Here is a 25,015-nt window from a genome sequence, read left to right as displayed (position 1 = left end):
ATTTTTAAAGTCTGCCCCGCCGTTTTGTAGTATGTGCGCACGGACGAAGATTAGGAGAAAAAGAAACGACAAGAAATCAAAAGACGACGAGGTGTGAAATCTTTAAAAAGCGCCGTTGAATACGTACGTTGTGGTCATGACTCTTGTGTGCGAAAAAAGAGAGTATATGGAATGCACTTGGAATGAGGGTCGCCTCATAAATAGGGAGCCTGCCGGGGTAGCTAGTCAGACGATCGACAGCGACATATAGTTACCTCGTGCTTACTGCTGGTGGCAATATGGTTTATCGCAGCGTTCAGGATAAACTGATTTGTGGGAGGGTATGCGGGTTCGGCAAACATGGACGTTTAGATCAATACATGACTCCAGCGCTTGATTTGCTGTAATGTGCTGCGTGAGACGCGGCATGGCACTCTATTTACTCGATTCGGCGGGATTACACGCAACAAGAAAACAGTCAGCTAAAGCGTAGTGCCCGTCTCTGTTTGTCGACGTTTGCGATTTGACAGCGCGCCGCCCGCTATCGTACATCGTTTGCTCACCATGCAGTCCGTGGAAGACACCATAGAGGATTATGTAATCGATATATTGCCAGCGTAATCTGCTACGAGACAGCAAACTCAGGCAAGACGAGTAGAGACAGGATTTCCTATTTTCATTGAGCGTTTTGTCTTGTAATATTCTAGAATGCATATGGAAAACGTATTAGAGCACCAAAAATGTTGGCAGTTTTTACCATAATCTAGCGTTGGTTGCATGATGAATTGGATTATTTTAAAAAATGACCAGTGTTTTTTTTATTTCGACAGTATATAGATAGGTAGATATCAATGTATAAGGCTGAAAGATAATATAAATATGCTAGAAGATCTGGATTCTGTTCAAGCTCGTCTTTCACCGGACAATGTCAACTCAACGCAAGACTGCTGTAACGAAAATGGCAGCAGAACCCCCGCTGCTTCGTGCAATCAAACTGTACTCCAACGCTTCACGAACTTGATCTGTACATGCAACCTACGGCGACGTCAGCTGCAGCGGCTCTGCTTCTCAACCCGCAAACATAAATCGCATCGGTCAGGTGCTGGCTACTGTACCTTGCTACCGACCTGCGCCTCCATACGAGTCCACATTGCAGGCTTCCTGGCGTGGACGCTGCTCGTAGCCCCTTTGCTCAGCGGCATAGCCATGGACACAAGACTGCTTAGGCGCCGATCAAGCCTGGGCGGGGTGTCGATGTGTGGCGCGTGCCGACCCGGGCACGGAAGCGGCGGCTCTCGGATGCCGGGTCGGGAGCTTGTGCCGTTCTTGAAAGGTGAATACGTGCCGAAAATGTCCGAGCAGACGATCGGGGCAAGCGGGCCGGTCACCGGGCGCATTAGAGCTGATACTCCCCGATTTCGACAAGAGCTGGTGCCGAATTGGAACACAGATATCGAGTTCCGGGACGAGGAAGAAAGCAATGAGGATCGCTTCATGACCCCGGTTCGTACTCTACGTTATACTCATGGCTAACTGTTTACTCAATTAAAAATCCAACTGCTTACATATACAGAGATTGCGTAATGGGCAAATACTTTGCGTACACGTTAAAAATAGGTTTTACAACCCAATTCAAGTCTGTAATATTTTGGCGTATATAGTAGTGAGCACATCACGTATTGAAACCACACGGAAACGCATGTTGTGGTACTTGGCTACCAATAACGTGGTCCATTCAACCAAATAGCAAGTTCATTGCTCTATACCTATTCAATGTGAGACCCTCCCAGTGTATTATGACGGAAGCAGTGAAAATGATAGAGTCATTGACATGCCTTCAGCGAGACCAATTAAACCGAAAAAGCCGCGGGCAGGATATCGACCCATATGGTCAAAGGAAATTCCACTTTTTAATAATTCTAAGCCGTCCCCACTTCAAAGTGTGCCGTGTGGACTCTCGTAACCGCTACACCTCTTGTAAAGGTAACACGCATCGCATACCTGACCCCTTAAGCCCGATTGATCGCGGACTAGACGTATGCGTAATTGCCGTTAAAGGATTGACAGTGATTCATTTGGCCAGTTGAATGACAGTTTGGCCGCTAAGCGCTGAACATGGCTGTTCAAAGATCACAACGCTCATCAGCGTGACTTGAGCGCAATTAGTCACTTAAAGGGCTACAAAACGTCAGCAGTTCACGCGGTTTTGTGGCTCGTTTTCCGTTCAACGGCCATAGAGATACGTCCGCCTGACTTCCACCGTCGACAGACCTGCGACAAGGCAGCGTCAACAAAGTATTAAAGAATCAGACGATGTACAGCGCGTGGGAAAGCTCACAAATTGCGAGGCACTTTCTCGTTCGATTGTACTTGGCAAGCGGGTTGGCGCTGGGATTGAGAAATGCGTTCATTCGCTCCGAAGTGGCTTACAACATAGCCCCGTTCACTGCTTCGCCGCTTTCGATTTTATGACGTAACCGCCTCGCTTCTGTAAAGGAAATGTCGCAAGCCTTGAAGCATGGTTAGATTGCTCGTTGGCAGAACCATCGCCCTTTACGTTTCGATGTTTCTAAATGGCAATTGCCAGGATACATATATATAAATCCTACGTTGCTAAATGACGGTTGCGGTTACGCCTGCGCGCGTACGATATCCGGCAGGCCGACTGGTTGTGGTGAAGCAGAATATGCCAGTTCGTGTTTGCCCAGTCGCTGTGACCCGTCGAACATTCATAACTATTCGATTTCACTCTTCGCTAAGTATAACCTGGGAAAATTGCAAGCGAGCGAGAACGAACAGCCCGGTCCTGTTTATAAGGACAGGCACATCCGTTGATCACGTTTGTCGGGGCCACAAGTCAAGAACTTGTGAATTTGCGAAATAAATAATACATGGCCGAATCGAAAATCGATTGTCATCGCCGCTCGAGTAAGCTGCTTAACACGCAGCTAATTTCACAGCACATATGGCGCCACAGTTCAAAGAATGTTTCGGAGCAATTAGGGAGCCTGCCCGTCGCAAGAATGCGTGGTAAAAGAAGCGGCTTCTCCAAGTTTTCTTTCTGCTGTTGGAACTGACCATGGCGTGACACAAAGATAAACCCACGGGCAGCAGTTGTGACTATGTTTGCTTTGTAGTGCCGAACCAAAGGCTTAGTCCAACCGATGCGCATTGCCAGACCCATCATTTGGCGGTTTCTGCAAAGTAAACAAAGTTTATTTTCGTAATAATACAATGTCTGCTGATGCTTCGCCCTCGTATTGCTCATCGCTTGGATTGAGATTTATTTGCAGTTTGAGTTAAATATATTAACGTTGTTTTTTTTTTATAAAAACTCGTATGTTTTGTAAATTTCTTGCGAAAATACGTAACTTTTTTAACGAAACCCACTTTACAGTAAATGTAATGAAACACGATTTTCTACAGTTTGACACGGGTGTGTAGGTTAATGTACTTGCTCAGCACAAAGGTGGTAAAGTAACCCTTGGAATGTATATGCAAACATTTTAAAGAATATGCGCATAGTTTATACAGCACACCCGTTTCCTAATTTCGGTTCAAATGTTGCAAGGTGTCGCTTTTCAAAATATGGCCTTTGAACACGCAGATACGCAATATCCAGTTTCGCACTTTCTCTTCCGGGCGCGCCATTTTGAGCGTGTATAATACCCCAATGCGGTCGCCAATGTAGGCCTCTATGTATTCGTTTACTCAAGCACCGCCGGCGAGCCGCGACTGTTTATACTTACATATCAGTTGATTCGCGAATTGCTCTTTAAGTGGTCGTGGGTAGGCTTTTGACAGAACTGAGTTATTGTTTTCGTTGGGCGTGCGAGTTTTTGGCTCGCGGTTGCCCGGGTTTGATTGCACGACCAATGTTAAGACATCGATCCGCGGACAAGCCGTATAACGTTACACCGCATGCAGCTTTTGTGCTCGAACCTAAGCCAGGAATTTAGTGAGAACCCGGTCCACCTTTACACCCGAGGTGCAACTTTCAGTAGTAATATGTTATGCTTGTTTTGCTCTGGTTGTCAACGAGTCGGACATAGCCTGTTACCCGATCCGCAAACAGTCGTCAGACTTCGGCGGATTTCTTTCTTCCTGGCGAACTCAAGTCGCCGAGCGCTACCGGCTTAATTCATAATCGAGGACTTGTTTTGGGCCACTGCGGTAATATCCTACACCGTCGGCGCGCGGCAGGATTAATTACTCTTCGAGGCCCGGAAATACGGGCTCACCTTGCCGCCATCATCGCTCAAAAATGCGGCCATCCGTCCGAAAATCGCCGATCGGGTTAAGTAAATTAGTTGCCGTCGCGGCTTAAATTCTCACGTAGTCACAGCAGCAATTCGTCTTGTATATGGACTAGTTTTCTGGCGCTGTAGAATCTTCTCAAAGGGTTGCGGAAAGTGAAATGTGTTAACTTTAGCGCCTCACTAAAAGGTTTCAATTTGACAACATGGCCGATCAGCGGTTTGAGCGTTTGTAATTGAGCATGACTTTCAACTGACGTATGTTCGCTTACACGTCCACACCCGATGCCACCGAAAAATGCCTCTGTGGTATATCATTAACGCTAAAAACAAGCCGTCCTGTTTTTGTTGCCCGAGCGAGCCTTACCCTAATCCCAGCACTTTAGCCTAGACGTCAATTATAAACCAAAACAGCCTCCGTGTTTTGATGGCACGGGTCGCAATACCACAATGGCGATTCTTCGCGCGGAAGAGATCTCCACGACCCACACTTCACTAAAAGCTGGACGGCACGACGCGACTTATGACAGTGTCCAAACAATATCTGGGTGGGACTGGCGTCACGCCAAAGTTATTCAGTAATTGCTTGTATCCGAGGCGTGGATTAAATCTTCGGTTGGGCGTTTTTTTAGCGCTTTTAGTTTGAGCGACTTTTAAATCCACCCGTACTGTTTTCCCGCTAACCCTCCGCTTAAAACGAAAATAGCTGCCGACCCTTTCGCCTGTAGAAACCCGAGTCGAAATTATGCCATCCCTGGAAAGGCATTCGACGAAAATTGGATCGACCGTCACAGTCACGCTTTGCCCGCTAACTGACAACAGCAACAGTCAGTAACCGTTAACAGAAAATCTCCTGACGTTACCGCATATTCCTCGCTGCATTTGGTGGTGGGGAGAGGGTGTGTCGTACCAGCTGTCCAATAAGAAATGCAACGAAAACAGATTGCTCGGAGTCGTAATAGTTAACATTTGATGCTGTGGTTGCGGATTGTTTCCGAGCCGCAATTGACAGAAGTGGATTCGATTAATCATGTATACGGCTCGTTTAAATTTAACCGCATCACTCAATTAAGAAATTGCCGATTTCCGGTGCGTATTTCTAACGTAAGTTGAATTGATGGGCGTCGGTGCGTGCCAAAGAGCCCTGCGTTCTTGTTTTAACAGAACACTCACTCAAAAGAGTTCCAAACGGAGCGCATCGTGTGTTAAAACGTCCCCGAAAGCAGGTGCCAATAAAGTGTGGGGCGAGGCGCTGGCGTAATCGGCCGTCTCTCATCGCCATGTCACCCCGTTATATGCTTAACATCTAAACATACTAATCCAAGGTCTGCCAGAAATCATACAGAAACCCATTCGCGATCGGGACCGCCCACTATCGCATATGACATCACCTGCTAAACCATTTTAACACATATGCTCTATGTTCATTACAGATATGCAGAGCTAGACTGGACTACCTTGCAATCCTCGTAGCGAACCAATGGGCGCGTGTCAAACTGAAAGTTCTCGAAGCATGGGACGATGGGAACGATAAAGCCAACGACCCTTTGCATTATGAAGGTATATATGCTAGATTTTGCTTTAGAATTTAACTATAATTATTTAACTGTACAGGTCGAGCCGTTGATATAACGACTGATGATGCAGACAGAAATAAATATCCGATTCTTGCTCGGCTTGCAGTTGTGGCAGGGTTCGATTGGGTAAAATATGACGGAAAGGTCGTCCACTGCTCCGTCAAGTCTGGTGAGTATAGCAAACTTTTGCAAAGATGTTACGGATTCGTGAACCGAGGCAACTAAGTTAATTGCATTTTGTTTATACGGCTGTTTCGTTTGATCTGCCCAATGTGGGCAGGGCTTCAAATTGGGAGAGGAATTCGATTGAACCGAAATTTCGCTGCTCCAAAATCGGCTTTTATGCGACTGGGATGTGGCTGTTTTTAGCGACAAGCAAGCTCGCATTGAAACTCTTGTATTCGGCCCACGTAATATCTTGTTAATAGTAGACCGTCCTCGCATTCCCCGACCAGTCACCCGTTGCGTGACACGCGAAGGCGATTGTTAAGACACAAGCCTGTTTTCATTAAGGCTGCTCGACGAGGATCAGTCGGAATATTCTACAGCTTGTGCAGAAACGGACGCGCCGATGTGTCACTGCGCAGTTCGCTCTCCACGTTCTGCTGTTTTGAAAATAAACAACATTCGCTTCGTTTAAGCGGTTTAAGCGAACCATTTAATTCCCGTTGAGAAGTAGTAACCACTGCGACCGCACGCCTCCTTTGCTTGTTGACCATACAAGCGCATGCTCAACCATTCTGTTTACCAACTACTGTTTGTTGTCGCGCAATTAGAAATATCTGTTTTCGTTTCCTGGCCTTGACTTTTGCCATCACTAGCGACTGGAATGAGATATTGAAACGCAGCCTTCGTGGAGCCATTCCGGATAAATTAATAGCCCTTTGATGTCAGGCTGTAAAATATATATTTATTTTATAAAGTTAATTAATTTCTAAAAAATTTAAATGGACCGGCCGACTCGCACAAAAGCTTTGAGAGTCGCCTATAAATAAAAATTTCGCAATCGCATACAGCGCAGCAAAATGGTCTTCCATTTAAACGACTAAATACTTAGTCACGGCAATTGCCACTGAAAAGCCAGTCCGTTGTATCAACCGTTTAAGGGTTGATTGATGTTCGGGCTAAAACGAAGTGAGAATATCATTGTCATAGCCAACCTACATAGCCACTCCCCGAAAATTAGCGCCGCCATCATAGGACAATCGCTCGCAAACAAAGCGATAACCAAGAGTGGCATAACGGGTCGACGATTGAGACTGTTATCTGAGAAAATATTGGTTCTAAAATTTTGCCAACTCTTTAGAGTCGACAGTGCTTGTCAAAACAGCCAGGGTTATGCTATTGCTCGTGTAAATAATGTCTATTGAACGCTTTTTTCCAAACAAACTGGTCCGCATTCATTCACTCGTCGGTTTTGTGTACGTTACACCGAAGTATTGGAAACGTTCTATTCAACCGATATAATGCGAATACATTGACAGCTGTTTGATGTAAGGTACCTTTGTTTTAAAAGACTTCCCAAAATGGGCTCCTGCTGGCTGCAGAAACCTTGCAATTTCGGGCGATGTCTGCACCGTACTGTTCCACCAAGAAAGGGGGGGGAGTTACCGCTTTTGCCAGTCATAACAAACTGTCGACCATGTAATAGTCGTGTCAGACCGGCTTTAAGTAATCTTTTACGGAAACTGGCCGCGTTAGCCAGCGTATAATTTCAACAGCCGGTGTCACCCTACATTAAGAGGGAGTGTGTGGAGCAAGTCAGCCAAACTTTGGTTATATCTCGCACCTCATGTCATGTAATGAACTCTTCAAAGCAACTACACGCTGCAATTTTGCTCCAAATCCCTACCGCCCTTTAATAAGACCGGCACCGTGCAATCGAAAAGTTGATTTTGGGGCTAAAGTTGGCGGCGTTAAAAAGCTATTGATAGGACACAGGCCTGGATTGTAAAAAAGGATAAGTCGCACCAATCCTTTAGGCTTAAGGCCAGCTTGAAGAATTTTCATAGCCTGTCGCGTTGAAAAACAAACCGAACCAATCACTACACGATAATTTCGGCGCGTTATTTTTATTATGACTTCACAAGTGACAATCGGCGCCAATACGCCTTTGTCAACCCAGTATCGTCTGGATTCGAAAAGGCTTTCCTGGAAGAAGCTACCTGACCAGCCGAACCCTACGTCGATCCAATCACGCACAAAGCATCATCTCTCGCGCTAACAAAACACGGGAAATAAACGTCGGAACACATTAGCCGCGAAAGGCGTTCTTTTTTTGTTTTGAAACGGCCAATCGGGCGCGGCGCTAACTGCCAGGAAGTGGCTCGCGTTAACAGCGTTTTATGCTTCGGCAAATGTATAACACGGGAACGACGTGACACAACTCGCGACAGACCTTTCCTTGCTTGCGAATTCCACTACTTGGCTTGATTTTACAACTCCATAGCCACGCCTTTTGTGCTCGTATACATTCCTTTTCAAATAGACCGCCCGCTCCTCACCTTAAGTGCCTCTCGCCCGTTCTCGGCCGTGGTCCGACGTGCACGAATGCATGCCCAAAGAAAAGTGTGTGGCGGCGGAATCGTAAATAAACGTCATCCCAGACTCCTTAAAATGATTTCGAACAGACGAGAAAAAAGCATCACGCGAGAAAATACCTGGCCTTTCGTTTTGGCTTTCTCACCAACGATTGCTTTTCACTTTCACGATAAGAATTTCTATTTTTAACTTGAACTGCTTTTACAGAGGAATCGGACGCAGCGAAATATGGAGGATGCTTTCCTGGTGAGTCAACCGTGATCGTTCCTGGTGAAGGACATGTCCCAATCTCCAGTCTGCAACCTGGAGACCAAGTGCTTGCTATAGACAAGAGCGGTGCAGTCATCACTGACACTTTCCTCTCGTTTATGGATGCACGAAGTGATATCGTTTCAGGACACCAAGCTTATCGCCAAATGGTAGAGATCACAACAGAGAATGGCTTCTCTGTTACATTGACACGAAATCACTTGATATACGTATCTAAGCCAACATATGACGCTTCCCTGTTGACTGCAACATCAAATGCAACACAGCAAAACAACGAACGACTCGGTCTCCAAGATTTCACTTCACCGCATTCCAGCTTTGCTGCCAAAGTACGCCAGGGCGACTACATCTACACACTCCCCAATTCGCATACTGGTCCCGACACCCCTAGCGCCACCGTACGGCCGTCTCGTGTTGTGAGCGTACGAACCATTGAAACTGCAAGTGGAGCATATGCCCCACTTACATACAGTGGTACCATCATAGTAGGTGGAACAGCAGCGTCATGTTACGCCGTCATCGAAAGTGACGTCATAGCGCACACGGTGGTTTCCCCGTTTCGTTACTACCATTGGTTAAGCTTATGGTTTAACGGTGACAGCAAAGACCACCGAAACTGTACACACGTCGGACCAGTGCGGCCGACCGATGGCATATCGTTATATTCTAAGTTATTGCACCAGATTTTTTCAAAGGTTTTGCCCAGTTGGTTTTTCTGGGCGGAGTAGACTGCTATGCGTGCGAGAGGCCCTTCTGGGGTCGTAAACAGAAAAGCATTTAAACTAAGTCTGTAATATTTAAGTACAACCGTACAGAGCTGCCACGCTCCATGTAGTAAGGTTGGGGAAAATGGGACACCTTTTCACTCTATTTTCTCGTTCCATTTGGCAGTAAACAAACAACATTCAAAGAATTATAAAACCGTATCCTCACGACTTCCATAAACCGTTCTTAATTGTTTAAAACACGGTATTTGGATATTATGTGCTGAAGGTGTCCCGTCTCCCCCTACAGTACTATATATACTGAAGTGGAATCGCTACTTTGAAATCATTATTCCCCGTTTCATTTATACTTAAACTTCAATGCTGTTGTTATTTCTTTGTTTCTTTTTTAATTTACCGTTCCCGATTGCACATACATATCTCGTCATTTTATCTGCGTTTCCTTTTCATGTTTCCTATTTTTATACCCTTCTTATCTTATATTATTGTTGTTGTATTTTCTTGTCAGCAAAGTGCTTTAATGGTTTCTTCACGCCTCGCTTCTTCAATGCGCATGAGGTTAAGATGACGACATGTACTTTTCGAATTAAAGGATGATGAGATCAGCATGTTATGGTGGAAATGATAACTTTTAGATTTTAATTTTTCGCCCGTTTTTATCTCCAATAGTTTGGAAGCACAGAAAATTTAAAATTATGTTCAAATGTACTTGATACTATATGGCAAGGTGGGGGAAAATGGGACACCTTTTCAATTTATTTTCTCCTCTAATTGGGTAGTAAACAATGAACATTTAAGGAATTATAAAACCATATCCTCACAACTCGCATAGTCCGCTGTTAGTTGTTTAAAACTCTATCAGGATATTTGGATGTTATGTGCTAAAGGTGATCGTCGTTCCCCACCCTACTATATAATTTTTAGCTGATTTTATAGGATGGGTTGTTCACTTAAGTTTCACATGACAGTTATATATTTCTGTAGTGGCAATATCATTGCTTTTTAAGACATATCTGTTTCAGTGGACAACGGCTTACACATACACTTAGGAAAACACCAACGACTAATGTGCTTGCTCAACATATTGTGAACACACATAAGGCGAGATAGGCTTCTTTTAAATGTAACGAGCATATTTGCTAGGTCTTTTACTCCCGAGTTTTCGTAGAAGCACGACCGCGGCATTCTTGGTAGAGACAATATCTCAATTTACAGTCAAAGAGAACAACAGCGGATAGATAGACGTCGGTTCATATAAAACAGTCCTACAAAGATGCATTTCTCCAGGAAAAGCGAAAGCGTCTCCTACCTTACCAGATCAGAGGAAATTCCGGCACCAATGGAAAAGGAAGAAACTTTAAATCCGTAGGTTCAACACCGCGAAAATTTCCCAGCCTATTGTTGCGAATTTTCGATTAAGTTTGCAAGCAGCTTGGAGCCTATATATGGTTTTTGTGGTGGGAATATTACTTAAAGTCTGCTTCTGTATGTATATGGTGTGTTTGATAGCATCGAATTTTATATAGTAGGGAGGGGAAAGATATGGGACCCATTTTCATTCTATTTTTTAGTTCCATTTGGTAGTAAACAAAGAACATTTAAAGAATTATAACACCGTATCCTCACGACTTCAATAGACCGTTGTTATTGTCTAAACACGATCAAGGTATTTGGATAATATGTGCTGAAGGTGTCCCATCTTCTCCTACCCTACTGTATAATATTTAAAGCTATAGTTTTTTTGTGGTGCCTATTAATTTTGCGCAAATTAAGTTTAAAATTATATTACAGACAACCAAGAAGGTTTATGAGAGAAACAATAATCGTAGTAATTGCCATCGTAGCTGTGTGCAGCATCATTGTCGTTCCCGTTTACTACATTTCAACAGTTGCCAAAGATTTTGCGGTAAAATGTTTTATATAGAGACATATAGTTAGGGGGAGGGTAGACGAGATACCTTTAGCACATAATATCCAAATATCCTGATCGTGTTTTAAACAATTAACGACCGTCTATATCGGAGTCGTGAGAATATGGTTGTAGAATTCTTTAAATGTTCTTTATTTACTGCCATATGGGACGAGAAAATCGAATAAAAGGTGTCCCATCTTCCCCCACCCTATTATATTGTGTTTTTAAACCTTGTTCTTTTTTGCAAGAATGTAACAGACAACACGACTATGCTAAATTTTTCGTTGCCGAGAAATGCGGATGGCGGCAGTGCAAGCGAAACAATGCAACCGAAAGATGATAAAGATAAAAAACACGCAGAGTACGTGGCAGACATCTTGGATATAAAGGAATACATAAACAAGCTAAAAAACGAGACCAATCAAAAATTTAAAAATCTGGAAAGAGCGTTTTTACATCACATTGCTACACTTCAATGGTTAGAAGACAGAATATCAGCCATGGAAATCAAGGTGAATACTGACGGAAATACACTTGTCACGTTGGCAGACGCGTTGAACAACTCCAAATCTCAAAACAATCGAATTTCGCAACATTTTGATGAACTAAGTTGGAATGTAACGCAACTAAACGACTCGAATTCTCAACTAGGGTCAGATGTGCAGTTTCTCTCACAAGAGTTGGCGCGATTGAGTAATCTTCCTAATATAACGCTTGAAGCCACCAAACAGTATCAGCAAACTCTCAATCGCAGCCTCCTCGGAGTGTACAGTATAGTTGAAAGCCAAAACCATTTTCTAATGATAGAAGTCAAAAGTAAGATAAATAAAACGGCGCAGAAGGTCCTCGACCAAGCTTCCAATCAATGCGATGCAAAGCTAGAAGAAGAACATACACGTTTACAAACCTTCATTCGTACCAGCACCAATGCCGAGGCAGACACAAGAGCACATGCACACCAGCAAATGCTCGTAATCGTCGCTCGTAATAAAGCATTGGCAGAACAGACCGCTTACCATATTCGGAATTCTGTGTCAGTTCTACAAGCAAGAGCATCGCGTACAGATTCTGCTATATCTTCCATCAGCAATACCACTAATTTTCTCACGCAAAGGCTCAGTGGTAAGCAACCATTTAGACACATAAAGCTGTATATATCTCTTATCATAACTCTTATCCTTATAAACGTACACAATATCTCTTATCCTTATAAAAAGGAAAATGGTTCTTATTCTAGTGGACATGTCGTTTTACACTGCCCATTGTACACACATGTCGTTTTACACTGCGCATATATACCCGCACATATATAGTATAGGGCGGGGTAAGAAGGGACATTTTTTCATTATCTTTTCTTGTCCCATTTGGTAGTAAACAAAGAAAATTTACAGAATTGTATAACTGTAAACCTGCAACTCTGACTCTATATAAAAGATCAATTTTAATTGTTCAAAACACGATCAGGAAATATATATGGGGTTTAAGTGCTTACGGTATCCCATCTCACCCCACAATCTTATAGTATGGTGGGGGGAAATGGGACACCTTTATCACACAACATTCAAATATCCTGATTGTGTTTTAAACAATTAACAACGGTCTATTGGAGTCGTGAGGATACGGTTTCATAATTCTTTGAATTTTCTTTATTTACTACTAAATGGCACGAGAAAATAGAATAAACAGGTGTCCCATCTTTCCCCACCCTACTTATATATTTTAACGAAGTTACTTTTCATGACTAAATACACAAACCAAATGCATATGCTCTTTTATAGAAAAATTAGATATCGGATGGGTTTCGGCATCTAACGGATACGCCTACAAAGTTTTGCAAGCATTATTCCCGTCCTGGCTTGCAGCGAGGAGCGCATGTTTGGCGCTATCTAGCGACTTGGCTATAGAGGGCCCGCGAAACAACTTTAGCAAGTAAGTAGCTAAATTTGAATTACTGTTGGGTAAGATGCGATGCCCATACAACCTAAATTTTATATTTTCGGATCGTGTTTTAAACAATTAATAAGGCTCTTTTAGAGTCGTAAGGATACGGTTTAATAATTTTGTAAATATTTTATATTACCTATCAAATGGCATAAGAAAAGAGCATGAAAATATGTCTATCTTACTCTACCCTGCTTTGACAGATTGTAAAATTAGATTTTAGTAAACAGTTTATTGTTTAACGACTTGTGTTTCACAGTTTTTTTTCAGAGTATCTCGTCAAACCGCTTGATAAAAATGTTTGGATTGGTTTGACTGACAGCTTAAGTGAGGGTACATGGCAGTGGACCGATGGCAGAAAGCTTACTCAGTATGAAGCAAACTGGGCCGCTGGCCAACCAAACGACTGGGGGCCAGGTCAGGATTGTGCAGAGCTTCGGGCTGCTACTGGAAAGTGGAATGACCTAAAATGTGCTAGTTTTCAAACTAGCATGCAAAACTATGCACTCTGTGAAAAGGGAATGCCATAGGTTTACACTGAAAGCAACTGTTTTGTGAAGAAATATACCGAACACTTAATTATCATATAGTTAACTTGAATTTCTTATATTATTTGAATGATGTATATAGTACTGTGGGGTGAGATGGGACACCTTCAGCACATAATATCCAATTGTCCTGATCGTGTTTTAAACAATTAACAACAGTCTATGGCAGTCGTGAGGATATGGTTTCATAATTCTTTGAATGTTCTTTGTTTACTACCAAATAGCACGAGAAAATAGAATGAAGAGAAGTCCCATCTTCCCCCACCGTATTATTCCACACGCTTTTACGTTGTCATTCCGCCCGCCAACTCTTGATTAGTCAAATACAATTCTTGCTCTTGTGTAATAATTGTTTATTTCTCGTTTTGCCTGTAGCATTAACGCGTAACGCCCTACTGCTTTTTTCAATGAAATGCATTGCGTTGAACAGCGCGGTTTCTGTTTGTTTTTATTAAACTAAAAGTGGTACATTCCGATGAAGGGTCATGCTGAATTGCTATACAGACTCGGATTCACAGTACTGGTATACGTGGAAATCTACGTGAAAACAATAATTGGGTAAGAACATTATGTTCAGGTCCGTATAATTATAAACTAATGTGCCAGTGCATTTTGCTTGGTGCACCTTTTAACACGTTAAACTTAAAGCGTGTATGTGCTGGTTTTCTTAGCAGTAATTACTCAATAAATAACAATGGCTAAATTGCATGTCAGTTAGTACACGTGTCCATTTGTTATTTTGCGGCATGACGTCAAAAATCAGTTATACTACAAAATACTATTCACTATTTCATCATTCGATTGAATCGCCTCACGCCACTACAGTCTCGTGATAGTGAACAAAACACGCGCTGAGAAAATATGTGTGACGTCACTCCTTGTTTACGTCTGCCTTATAACAGGCGCTCAGGTCGTGGGTTTAAACGGTATAACTCAAATGACTTATTAAACATTCAAAAAGTATGGAACTATACAGGCAAACAGCTTTATTTTTATATTGTTGTTGTGACTAATATAATTGTTTTTGTTACAGTGTGCTTTCGAATTTACAATGTTACCTACAAATGCACGCCTCGTGCAATAATAATATTTAAACGGTACACCAAGTCAGCAAAATACAAACTGAATAAAGTGAAAATATAGAACACTACGATTGCATTACAAAATGTTGCACGTGCAGCATTGGTAGTTCCACGTGTACAACAATTCGTCTCGTGGTCGGAAATACCGTCTCATGATGCCGGCCCAGTCACATGATGTACAGAGAAAAACGTAGAAATCGGGTCTATAAATACGAACAGTACAGCGTTCGTTGCAGATCAGCACTGCGAGCACGACAGAGAAATAGAATTAAAACTAAGTATAAAGTTAAACTACTATTACCATGGGCAACGGAAACTCCACACAAGTAGCCTATCAAGACAACATGCATGTTGTTATCGTCGGCGGTGGCCAATCAGGCTGTTATCTAGCCGTACAACTGCTTAAGAGCAATTTCTGCAAAGTGACGCTGATTGACCCTCGTGACGCCATGTACCATAACCACGGCGCAATGAGAGCAGCAGTCAACGAAGGTAAAAACTTCTTTAAATTTAAATTTTAGTCATTTAATACCTGTATTTTGTCATTTCACGCAGAGTTTATAAACTATATGTTCCTTCCCTTCGCTGATATGCTCGGAAGTTCGTTCCAGAGGGGGACAGTGGTTGCTATGGACTCTAATAACAAGACGCTGACTTTAAAAAGCGGATACCAGGTTCGAAACTCATTTATCAAATTGTAATTAATATAGTGGGATGGGGGAAGATGGGTAACCTTTAGCACATAATATCCAAATATCCTGATTGGGTTTTAAACAATTAACAACGATCAATGGGAGTTATGAGGATATACGGTTTTGTAATACTTTGAATTTATTTTGTTTACCACCAAATGGGGCAAGAAAATAGAATGAGTAGGTGTCCCATCTTTCCCCACCCTAGTATATGAAAACACTAAAAAAACACTTATCTGTTTACTTGTACATGGCTATCAGTATTTTCTTTGGCATCGGCATATACGTTTATTACAATATATTCCCTAAACCAACAGGTTCGCTATACACACTTGGTTATCGCTACTGGAGAAGACATGCCCTTTCCATTCAAACTTGGCGGCGAAAACGCAGAGTTGTCAGCTGCAAAAGCTGCGGATTTGCTCAATCAGTACAGACTGGAGGTAAGACGAAGTGCTTTTAATTAGGTTGTTTAAGATAGTAGAGTTGGGAAGATAGGACACCTTTCATTCCAACTTCTCAATTTTGAAACCATATCCTCACGTCTCCCATAGACCGTTATAACTTGTTAAAACACGATCAGGATACTTAAAAAAAATATGCTAAAGGTGTCCAATCTTCCCCCACCCTACTATATAGCATTTTTGCCACCTTTAAATTCTTAACCTATACAACGTTGCTGACAAAGTTAATTGCTTACATTTTCAGCTGAGTGATTGCAACAGAATCGCTCTCATAGGGGGTGGCTACAACAGCGTAGAAATGGCGGGAGAAATCAAAACTGCTTTTCCGGAAAAAGAGGTGTGTTTTTACTTCAGCATTTTAGTAAACCATTTCGTATAGTTAGTTCGTATAGTTACATATTTCGTATAGCTAGTTCGTATAGTTACTCATTTCGTATAGTTAGGGTAGTTTAGTATTTATTCATTAAAATTCGTGTATGAAACAGTTTCAATAGGTTTGTAAACCTGTACAGGTGATTATCATCACTGACGAAGATCACCTCGTGACAAAACGGGCAAAACCAGCTCTACAGGCAAACTTGCTTAACATTTTGCAGCAAAAAGGGATTGCCGTTATACACAGTGAGTTTTGGGAAATACGGCGTAAAATATGATCCTAATTTTAATGTCCTTTCAGACGACTCAGTCTACAATCTTGAATCTGTTATAACAAACACACGAGCAGACGGCCAGGTGTTGAAAACTAAGAACGGGAAAGTCCTCGTAACGGATTTCCTCATTAATACTGAAGGCACCCGAATCAACAACGGATTTTACGAAAAGGATTTAGGTAATTAAAAATACCGCAAAGCATACGTGAAGTTTAATTAAATTTTAGTGAAATTTGTCTGAGGCTTGCAAATCCCTTATGTATAGTACTCTGGGGGAAGATGGGACACCTTTGGTACATATTATCCAAATATCCTGATCGTGTTTTAAACAATTAACAACGGTCTGTGGGAGTCGTGAGGATACAGTTTTATAATTCTTTGAATGTTCTTTGTTTGTACTACCAAATGGGACAAGAAAAAAGGAAAAAAAGGTGTCCCATCGCCCCCATACTATTGTAAATCGAGCCTCGAAGTATAGTATTTTCTGAACTTAAAGGCAGACACGACCACAGCAGTGCCGAGATACCGAACAAGAAATTTTATACGCCTAAAGCAACATTTTTGCAGCTGAATCTATTTCGCCGAATGGCACTCTGGACGTGGACGACTACCTCAGGGTCAAAGGTCATGACAATATCTACGCAGTCGGTGACGTCACAAGTGTGGAGGAGGAAAAGACCCCATGCACACCTAACGAGCACGCAAAGGTGGTCAAAGCAAATTTGATAGCGGAATGCAACAATGCAACTTTGACTGCATACAAAGCAGGTAAGTTTAAAACAAATAAAAAACATATAGTAGGGTGGGAGAAGTTGGGACACATTTAGTATAATATCAAAATATCCTAATTGTATTTTAAACAATTAACAACGGTCTATGTATGATATGAGAAAATGGTTTCACAATTCTCTCTCGGTTCTTTGTTTACTATCAAATGGGACGAGAAAACTAATTAAACAGGTGTCCCATCTTCCCCCAACCCACTGTAATATTAGGCGCAGCATTGTTGTATTACTCGACAACACTTTGTCAATACTTTGTAATAACAACCTCGTTTTTAGTTATGGAAGTGGTTTTGGTATCAGTGGGCAGCGAAGCCGGAGTTTCGCAGATATGTGGAATGCAGTTTGGAAACTTTCCAACAAAGATGGCGAAGGGGAAAGATCGTAACTCATCCTCAACATGGACCGACCTTGGCTTGCAGCTGCCAGCTATCACACCAGAAGTTTGCCAAGGGAGCAAAGTCTAAACTGTTAGAAGTCGCCTGTTTTCGCTTGTATATACTGGCTGTTTAATCTTTTTACTTACACATCATTCTCTCACATTTTACCTCTAGAAATGACCATAACTTGCACTACCTTTAAAATTATTTTCGTTACAAAATGGTATAGGGTTTGCACGGCTGTATAAATTGTTTGCCTGTATTATGAAGCATGCGTATTTTCTGTAACATCGTAAATTTTCACAACAGTGTTTTTTCTGTTTTACATTAACCCCCTGTATAAATAATAAACACCTATACCCTACTTTATCTTGTACGCATACATTTCTGTCAGTTAAAGGTAAAAATATAAGATATTGTATAATATCACAAGAAAGCTTAATAGAATCTGTAAGTTTGACTGATTGTTAATTAAACCAGAGCCATAGAAATATCGATGACTTTCATGACTCCGATTGACGTGTTTCTATGGACTCTGATTTAAACTGCATTTTTGGACGTTGTTTCGGTAGAGCAACGTGCCCAACAGCCGTTGTCGCACGTAAAAGTGTCAACTGTCAGCTGGCATTTTGTTGCAAACACTTATAATTTCCATCCAGCACGACGTGTGTGCTCAAATGTAAACTACTTATGGCTTTGCAGCTGTGAAGTTTTGTATTTTCAGTATTGATAGTTTCAAAGTCGAATAAATGAAACTGCAGTCAGTTTTAAGACATAAAATATATCTTGTTATACAGAATTACGTTTTTTTTACAGATTGTTTGTATACTTGGATTAAAATTACATTTTGGTAATAATCGTTTTCGTTTTGTGTCAGACATTAGTTGTAGCTTTGATACTTGGTGTTTTGGATTGTACACATTGGCCTGGTGTAAAAAGACACCATGCCACCAAAGAAGAAAAAGGAAGTTGAAAAGCCACCTTTAATATTGGGACGACTGGGCACATCATTGAAGATAGGAATAGTTGGGTTGCCAAATGTCGGAAAATCCACTTTTTTTAATGTCCTAACTAAAAGCGAGGTATGTAATATAGAGTAATCCTTTAGCTGGTGGCCACCTGAAATTTTGGTTTCAAAATGTTCTATAGCCCTCAGTTACAGCAGGTACCAGTAAGGGGTGTATAATTTTTTTTCAAAAAAGTCGGACGTTCATGTTGCAAATTAACTTTAAAAATGTTTCGTCTGATTTGCGTAAGGTTAACAGGTTTATTACCTCACAATCGCGGTCTGTTACGTCACAATAGTGGTATATTACATACATCACGCGACGTTATAACCTTGTTTTTTCCCACTGTTTTAACGTAGGAATCAAACGTAACAATACGCATTTTATGACATAATAATCCAACCTTGGTTTAATTCATAACAGCTGGTGTGGAAAATACGGTGACGCAGCACGATTTCGCGCATTTTTAAAGTTAATTTTTGACACGAGCTCCCAAGTGTTTTCAAAAAAAAATTATACAGTGGGTATCAGTGAGACCTAAGGAACATTTTGAAACCAAAGTTGAGGTGGCCACCAGCTAAAGGATTACCGTAATATAATTTAGGTATATATACTTGTATAACTCTGCTGGTGTTTTGGTAAAATAAATTGCCTTGATTTGATATATATATATATTATATATATATATATATATATATATATATGATATAAATTTTATAACTTAGGCATCATGTCATATTAACTTTGACTGTTATTTATTTCCACCTGTTTATTACTCTTTGATCAATCCTTTCTTCATTACGGTAGCTAAAAAGCATAAAACTTCCACTTTTAAAACTTATATCGAAGCTTTATAAAAAGGGTTTTAATAATGGGTCCTGCATATAAGAAAGTGTAAAAAAGTCACAGGCCTGTTATGAAGTTTGTGATTAGCAGTCAAATAATATAAAACAAAGATTCATGTAGGTGCCATGGTTGTAACCTATTTGTTATAAATTATTACTTTATTTTGGCAGGCTATTAAATTTATTTATATTTATATATATTATAATTATTACTTTGTTTTAGTTTATGTTAATGCTATAACCCTCAAACTTTTCATTTTTTTGTCATTTGAGGATAACAAGTGATATTTATTCCACTTCAGGCTTCTGCTGAAAACTTCCCGTTTTGTACGATTGATCCCAATGAGAGCAGAGTTCCAGTTCCTGATGAAAGATGGGAGTTTCTCTGCAAATACCACAAGCCTGCTAGCAAGGTAGGATAGTTACCATTCAGTAAACAAAAATCACTTACAAAGTAACATACATGGTAACTCGTAAGCTGGCACGAGGTGTATGAAACAGAACACCTGTGTGGCCAGGTTTATCGACTGACGTTTTTCAGCCACGTGGGGATAAAATAAGTTACATTCATTCGGTCACATTTGATATTGGACAATTACGTAACACTCATCTTCTTATCTACACAACAGTTTTCCTTTTCCTATCATTTTAGTTTTACACATATATGTAAAGCCACAAAGCCAGGTCAAGTGGTAAATTTAGATCAGTTGAATCAAAAGTTTGACACAATTTTGTTTCAAACTATTTTGATCTTTTTTAAAACTATTTTTTACCAGGTCTGTAATGTATATTGTGGGGTGGGGGAAGATGGGTCACCTTTAGCACTTAATATTCTAAGATCACGGCCTTGTTTAAAACAATTAACAACTGTCTATGGGAGTCCTGACTCAGGATACGGTTTTATAATCCCTTGAATGTTCTTTGTTTGCTAGAAATATGGGATAAGAAAATAGAATAAAAATGTGTCCCATCTTCCCCCACCCTAGAAATACTTAATACACATAAACTTAAATTATTATTAAAAATACTTTTCAGGTTCCGGCTTTTCTCTCAGTGGTTGATATTGCTGGATTAGTGAAAGGTGCAAATGAAGGTCAGGGTCTTGGAAATGCTTTTCTTTCCCATATCAGTGGATGTGATGCAATATTTCACATGACTCGTGCTTTTGATGATGCAGAGGTAATGAATAGCTTGTTAAAAAGTTAATTGATTACATTGATTCTCATATATGAAATGGGATATCTTGCAACAGTTCATTATGCTACTCAGTACTCATTGAGCTTGTACTACTTGCTTAATCCTGTGATACAAGTTTAGCATGCATTTTCTGCATCTGAGTTTGGGCCATCATGTAAACTGTTTTTTTAATATATATATATATTTGAAATTCATTTCCCCTTGAAAACATATATATATTTAATATATCTATCCATTGTAGCTTATTCCTTTTTATATTTTTTTATAAGATCCAGTACACAGAGGGTGTACGTTAAGCGAACTTGTGTACCCTTTTAAGTTAGGCAAATGAAACTGTATGTAAAAAGTATTCTAATAGGTAAATGAATGCAAATCGGAATATAAAAATAATTCCCTACTTTCTTAGGTAAATTAAAGTGAATGTTCAAAATATTTTCTTTTGTTCATGAAAACAATGTAAAAATAATTTCTTAGGTAAGTAAAGCGAACATAAATAGTCTCATAGGTAATTGAAAGTGAATGTAAAAAGTATTTTAATAGGTAAATGAAAGTGAACGTAGCAATATTCTCCTAGGTAAATAAATGTAAGTATAAAGAAATCATTGCTTAGGTAATTGAATGTAAACAGTATTCTTATAGGCGAATAAATATAAATGTATAAAGTAAAAACTAAACAGTATTCTTATTGGTGAATAAAAGCGATTGTAAAAATATGCTCACAGGTTGTCCATGTTGAAGGAGATGTAAATCCTGTTCGTGATTTGGAAATTATTCAAGAAGAACTTCGTCTGAAGGATGTGGAGCACCTAACCAAGAGATTAGCTGAACTTGAGAAGGTCTACAGTCGAGGTGGTGAGAAAAAGGTTTGTTGAATAAGGATAAGGTGTAGAATTGGTTGTATTTTACTCATACTTATTATATATATATCTGTTTTGTGATATTAGAAAGAATGGTCAAATAAAGTTGCCAGGTATTTTTATTACGCTTTGTCCGGCGCAATGTCACAATGATTAGCGCCCCTGCACATAACTAGGACTTTGTAACGTAATGGGTTCAAGGCTCGTCGCTGCCACCATTGTGGGAGTATATGTCCTTAGGCAAGACACTTTGCTACAACTCAGTGATCACTAATGGGTTGTTTAAATTATCAGCCATACAGAAAAACAGTCACGCAACAGCAAGTTACATTCACTTTGTTGATTTAATTAAAATTTAAATCCCTTAAGATCCAGCCTAAAACCAATTTAAATCAATGCTTACACTTTATCAATTTAATCTATTGCAAATTGATAGTTTTTTTAAAGTAATTTTAAGCGGGGGTGGGGGGGTCACTTAATCTTACCCTACAGACGTACATCGGTACATGTCAACAGATCTTTAATCAAATACCTTTATCACTGCAGTACAAACTTGAGTTTGAGACGCTTAGTAAGATCAAGACTTTGTTGGTGGATGAGAAGAAACCTGTAAGAGATGGGGAGTGGGGAGGAAAAGAAATCGAAGTCCTTAACGAACATCTTTTTCTAACCTCTAAACCACAGGTTTGATAGTTCTGTTATTTTGAGCTGTTGTTCTTGACATTTTCTACTTGCGTACCATTTTTTACAGAGACCATTTTATCCAAAACAGTTTTTTGATTCTGAAAACAGTTTTTTGATTCTGTTTTATTTTGTGGTAATTGTTTGATAAGTAAACCCAAATAAGTTCTTTGCGTACTTAAAAGACCTTCATGTACTTAAAAGACCTTCAACTTTCAAAAACTAGTGTAGAGTGCTTTAAATGGCAATGCACCTAAAACAGTGCAAGTTTCTATTAATCCCAAAATTCTGGATTTTAAGCAATTATTCCATGCAACGAGGTGTTTGAAACAGAACACCCGTGTTATCATGACTGTCGTTTTCAGCCTGCAAGAATATAGGCAAATTACATTCATTCATTCATTACATTTATATAATAATGATTGATTGTAACTTACTTTATCCTCGCGTGTCAGGAAAACGACATTCGTTATAACACATGTTTTCATACACTTTTGAGTTGGTTAATTTTTTCTTCTTTTTTTATGCATGGCTAATAATTTGAACAACCCATTAGTGACCACTGGGTTGGAGCAATTGCCGTTGAATGTCTTGCCCAAGGACACATTTAAATAAATGATGAGTGATGACCCCTTTTTATTCCAGATTTATCTCGTAAACTTGAGTGAGAAGGATTACATCCGGAAAAAGAACAAATGGCTGATGAAGATTAAAACCTGGGTTACTGAGAATGATTCTTCAGCGATCCTAATCCCATTTTCGGGAGCGTTTGAACTCAAGGTATGAGATTGACTGATAAACATACAGATTAAATTTTTATTACATTTTTTTTCTGTTGTTTAGCAGCAGTTTCTGGTAGGAGCTGTAAAAGTGGCAAAAGTTATCCTGAATATAATTTTAAGATTTTTTCAGGCAGTAAAGTTTTAATATGGAATATTTTAAACATATTTTTTTTATAAAAAGTAGACACATTATTGGGTAGTTAGTGAGTACAGCTTTTTAAAGGTGTTTACAACAGTCTTACTGTTTACAATCATGTATTAATTATATGAATGAGTGTAACTTATTCCTTTTTCACGTGGCGGTTTACGAATGTCGTTATAAAACCGGTGTTTTAACAAACCATGTGCTTCCTAACAATTGTGGGTGTGTTTTACTCACGAAATATCCGAATATATCACGAAACATGTGAAACAAGCGCTTTTCTATGTCTCAGTTAGCTGAAATGGCTGACGATGCTGAACGGAAGGCTTACCTGGAGGAACAGTACAAGGATTCGGTCGGGTCAGCTCTTAGCAAGATTGTGGTAACCGGGTTTAAATGCCTTGGTCTGCAGTACTTCTTCACTGCAGGCGCGGACGAGGTCAAAGCGTGGACGATCAAAACCGGCTTTCTCGCCCCTCAAGCTGCTGGGAGGATCCACACCGATTTTGAGAAAGGCTTCATTATGGCAGAGGTTATGAAATTCTCTGATTTTAAAGAGCTTGGCTCGGAGTCTGCAGTTAAATCAGCCGGTAAGTATCGCCAACAAGGAAGAAATTACATTGTAGAAGATGGGGACATCATCTTTTTCAAGTTTAACACGCCCTCGCAGCCAAAGAAAAAATGACGTGCCAACCATGAAAAGTTCCAACTGTTGTGGCCTTATACTCTGTCTGTAATCACAGCATATTAAGGCAACTATCAGTTTTACTTCATTTTATGAGGTCTCCAGGTTTCGGTCGTCGCTTTCTTTCGTGAATTGGTGATGTAGTTTGCTCTTTTAAATGATAATGCATGTTGTTGCTGCTAGAAGCGGTTTAAACCGGTCTGCACTCTCTGGGTTAAAAATAATAAATTACAATTGAGTTTGTGCTGGTACGCTTCCGGTCGACTATTGTAGAAATCGGAAAAGCTTTCTTTATAATGGCACCAAAAGCAGTCGTTATATAGATATGATTTTAACTCTCGAAGAATCAAGTATGTGAATCTCAGTCAAAACAATGTACAATACAGTCTGCTAGTTCGGTGTATTTAGCAAATGGCACATGAGATACATTATAATAATCAGTATACATATATAGTACATGTTGGTTTAGGCGCCTACATCGAAACCAAAGTGTTCACGGTTCGATGCTCGACGGCTGTACTAATATACTGATCGCGTATGTGTCCTTGGGCAAGACACTTAACGGACATTGCTCCAAACCAGCGGTCACTAATAGGTTGTCCAAATCCTAATTCACATCAAAAGCATACACAAAGTTGAAAAGTGTGGTAACTCGTTAAGCATAGGAGGATAAAAAATGGTGCCAATAATACTCGTCTTACTGCGATGCGGTGTCGCGGCACCAGTCGCACCAAGGACTTAAACGGGCTCTCCGGGTGTTGGGGTAATGGGCCAAATCTGGCCTAAATCCTAAGTCCGTGACAAGGACCTCACCCATGAAGAATAAAAAAAATACATACTACATTTGCAACCAAAGACACGTTACTCAGTTTAAGAAGAGGTAACAACATGTTTATATAATAACATTTTTTTAAGTTAATCAAATGCAGGCATGGCCTACTTAATAATTGAGTAGGTCATGATGCAGGCATGATGTTTTTACACAACAAGTATATGCATGATATTGAATGCGGGAATGAA

The 25,015-nt window shown here is 40.3% G+C and overlaps 4 protein-coding genes and 1 long non-coding RNA gene across 6 annotated transcripts; 4 read left to right on the top strand and 1 right to left on the bottom strand.

The window, feature by feature from the left end:
- The first annotated feature begins 821 nt into the window (after nt 1–821).
- On the top strand, nt 822–9,956 carry hh1 (hedgehog homolog 1). Its single transcript, NM_001032462.1, is given in 4 exon segments — nt 822–1,482; nt 5,669–5,795; nt 5,850–5,981; nt 8,561–9,956. Coding segments are annotated over 4 exon segments (1,674 nt in total). The 5' UTR covers nt 822–858; the 3' UTR covers nt 9,352–9,956.
- Nucleotides 1,743–18,168, top strand: LOC100183919 (apoptosis-inducing factor 2-like). 2 transcript variants are annotated; one of them, XM_002124612.5, is made up of 10 exons: nt 1,743–1,754; nt 13,418–13,423; nt 15,118–15,323; nt 15,387–15,505; nt 15,841–15,966; nt 16,232–16,324; nt 16,500–16,608; nt 16,664–16,816; nt 17,205–17,405; nt 17,699–18,168. In XM_002124612.5, exons 3-10 carry the CDS (start codon nt 15,134–15,136, stop codon nt 17,884–17,886), a joined length of 1,179 nt encoding a protein of 392 aa, XP_002124648.1. In that variant the 5' UTR covers nt 1,743–1,754; nt 13,418–13,423; nt 15,118–15,133; the 3' UTR covers nt 17,887–18,168. The 2 variants fall into 2 exon arrangements, with proteins under 2 accessions (XP_002124648.1, XP_026691526.1); XM_026835725.1 differs by lacking the exons at nt 1,743–1,754; nt 13,418–13,423 and adding an exon at nt 14,228–14,307 and having other exon boundaries at nt 15,162–15,323.
- Nucleotides 10,260–13,857, top strand: LOC104265891 (CD209 antigen-like). Its single transcript, XM_009860959.3, has 5 exons — nt 10,260–10,713; nt 11,140–11,254; nt 11,509–12,382; nt 13,039–13,189; nt 13,461–13,857. The coding sequence occupies exons 1-5, from the start codon at nt 10,622–10,624 to the stop codon at nt 13,729–13,731; spliced, it is 1,503 nt and encodes a 500-aa protein (XP_009859261.1). The 5' UTR covers nt 10,260–10,621; the 3' UTR covers nt 13,732–13,857.
- LOC113474477 lies at nt 14,167–15,455 on the bottom strand. Its single transcript, XR_003396133.1, has 2 exons — nt 15,364–15,455; nt 14,167–15,074 (listed from the first exon to the last, which is right to left on the bottom strand). It is a non-coding gene; the product is annotated as an uncharacterized LOC113474477 (long non-coding RNA).
- A 457-nt stretch (nt 18,169–18,625) lies between the features above and the next one.
- LOC100181545 (obg-like ATPase 1) lies at nt 18,626–24,246 on the top strand. The gene is made up of 7 exons (XM_002124959.5): nt 18,626–18,881; nt 19,954–20,064; nt 20,687–20,830; nt 21,571–21,711; nt 22,252–22,389; nt 23,032–23,166; nt 23,603–24,246. The coding sequence occupies exons 1-7, from the start codon at nt 18,744–18,746 to the stop codon at nt 23,993–23,995; spliced, it is 1,200 nt and encodes a 399-aa protein (XP_002124995.1). The 5' UTR covers nt 18,626–18,743; the 3' UTR covers nt 23,996–24,246.
- Nucleotides 24,247–25,015: the final 769 nt, after the last annotated feature.

The sequence above is a fragment of the Ciona intestinalis genome, chromosome 8 (assembly GCF_000224145.3).
Source record: "Ciona intestinalis chromosome 8, KH, whole genome shotgun sequence".
NCBI lineage: Eukaryota > Metazoa > Chordata > Ascidiacea > Phlebobranchia > Cionidae > Ciona > Ciona intestinalis.
The sequence above is the reverse complement of the archived record's forward strand: the minus strand, read 5'-3'. Positions and strand labels throughout refer to the sequence as shown.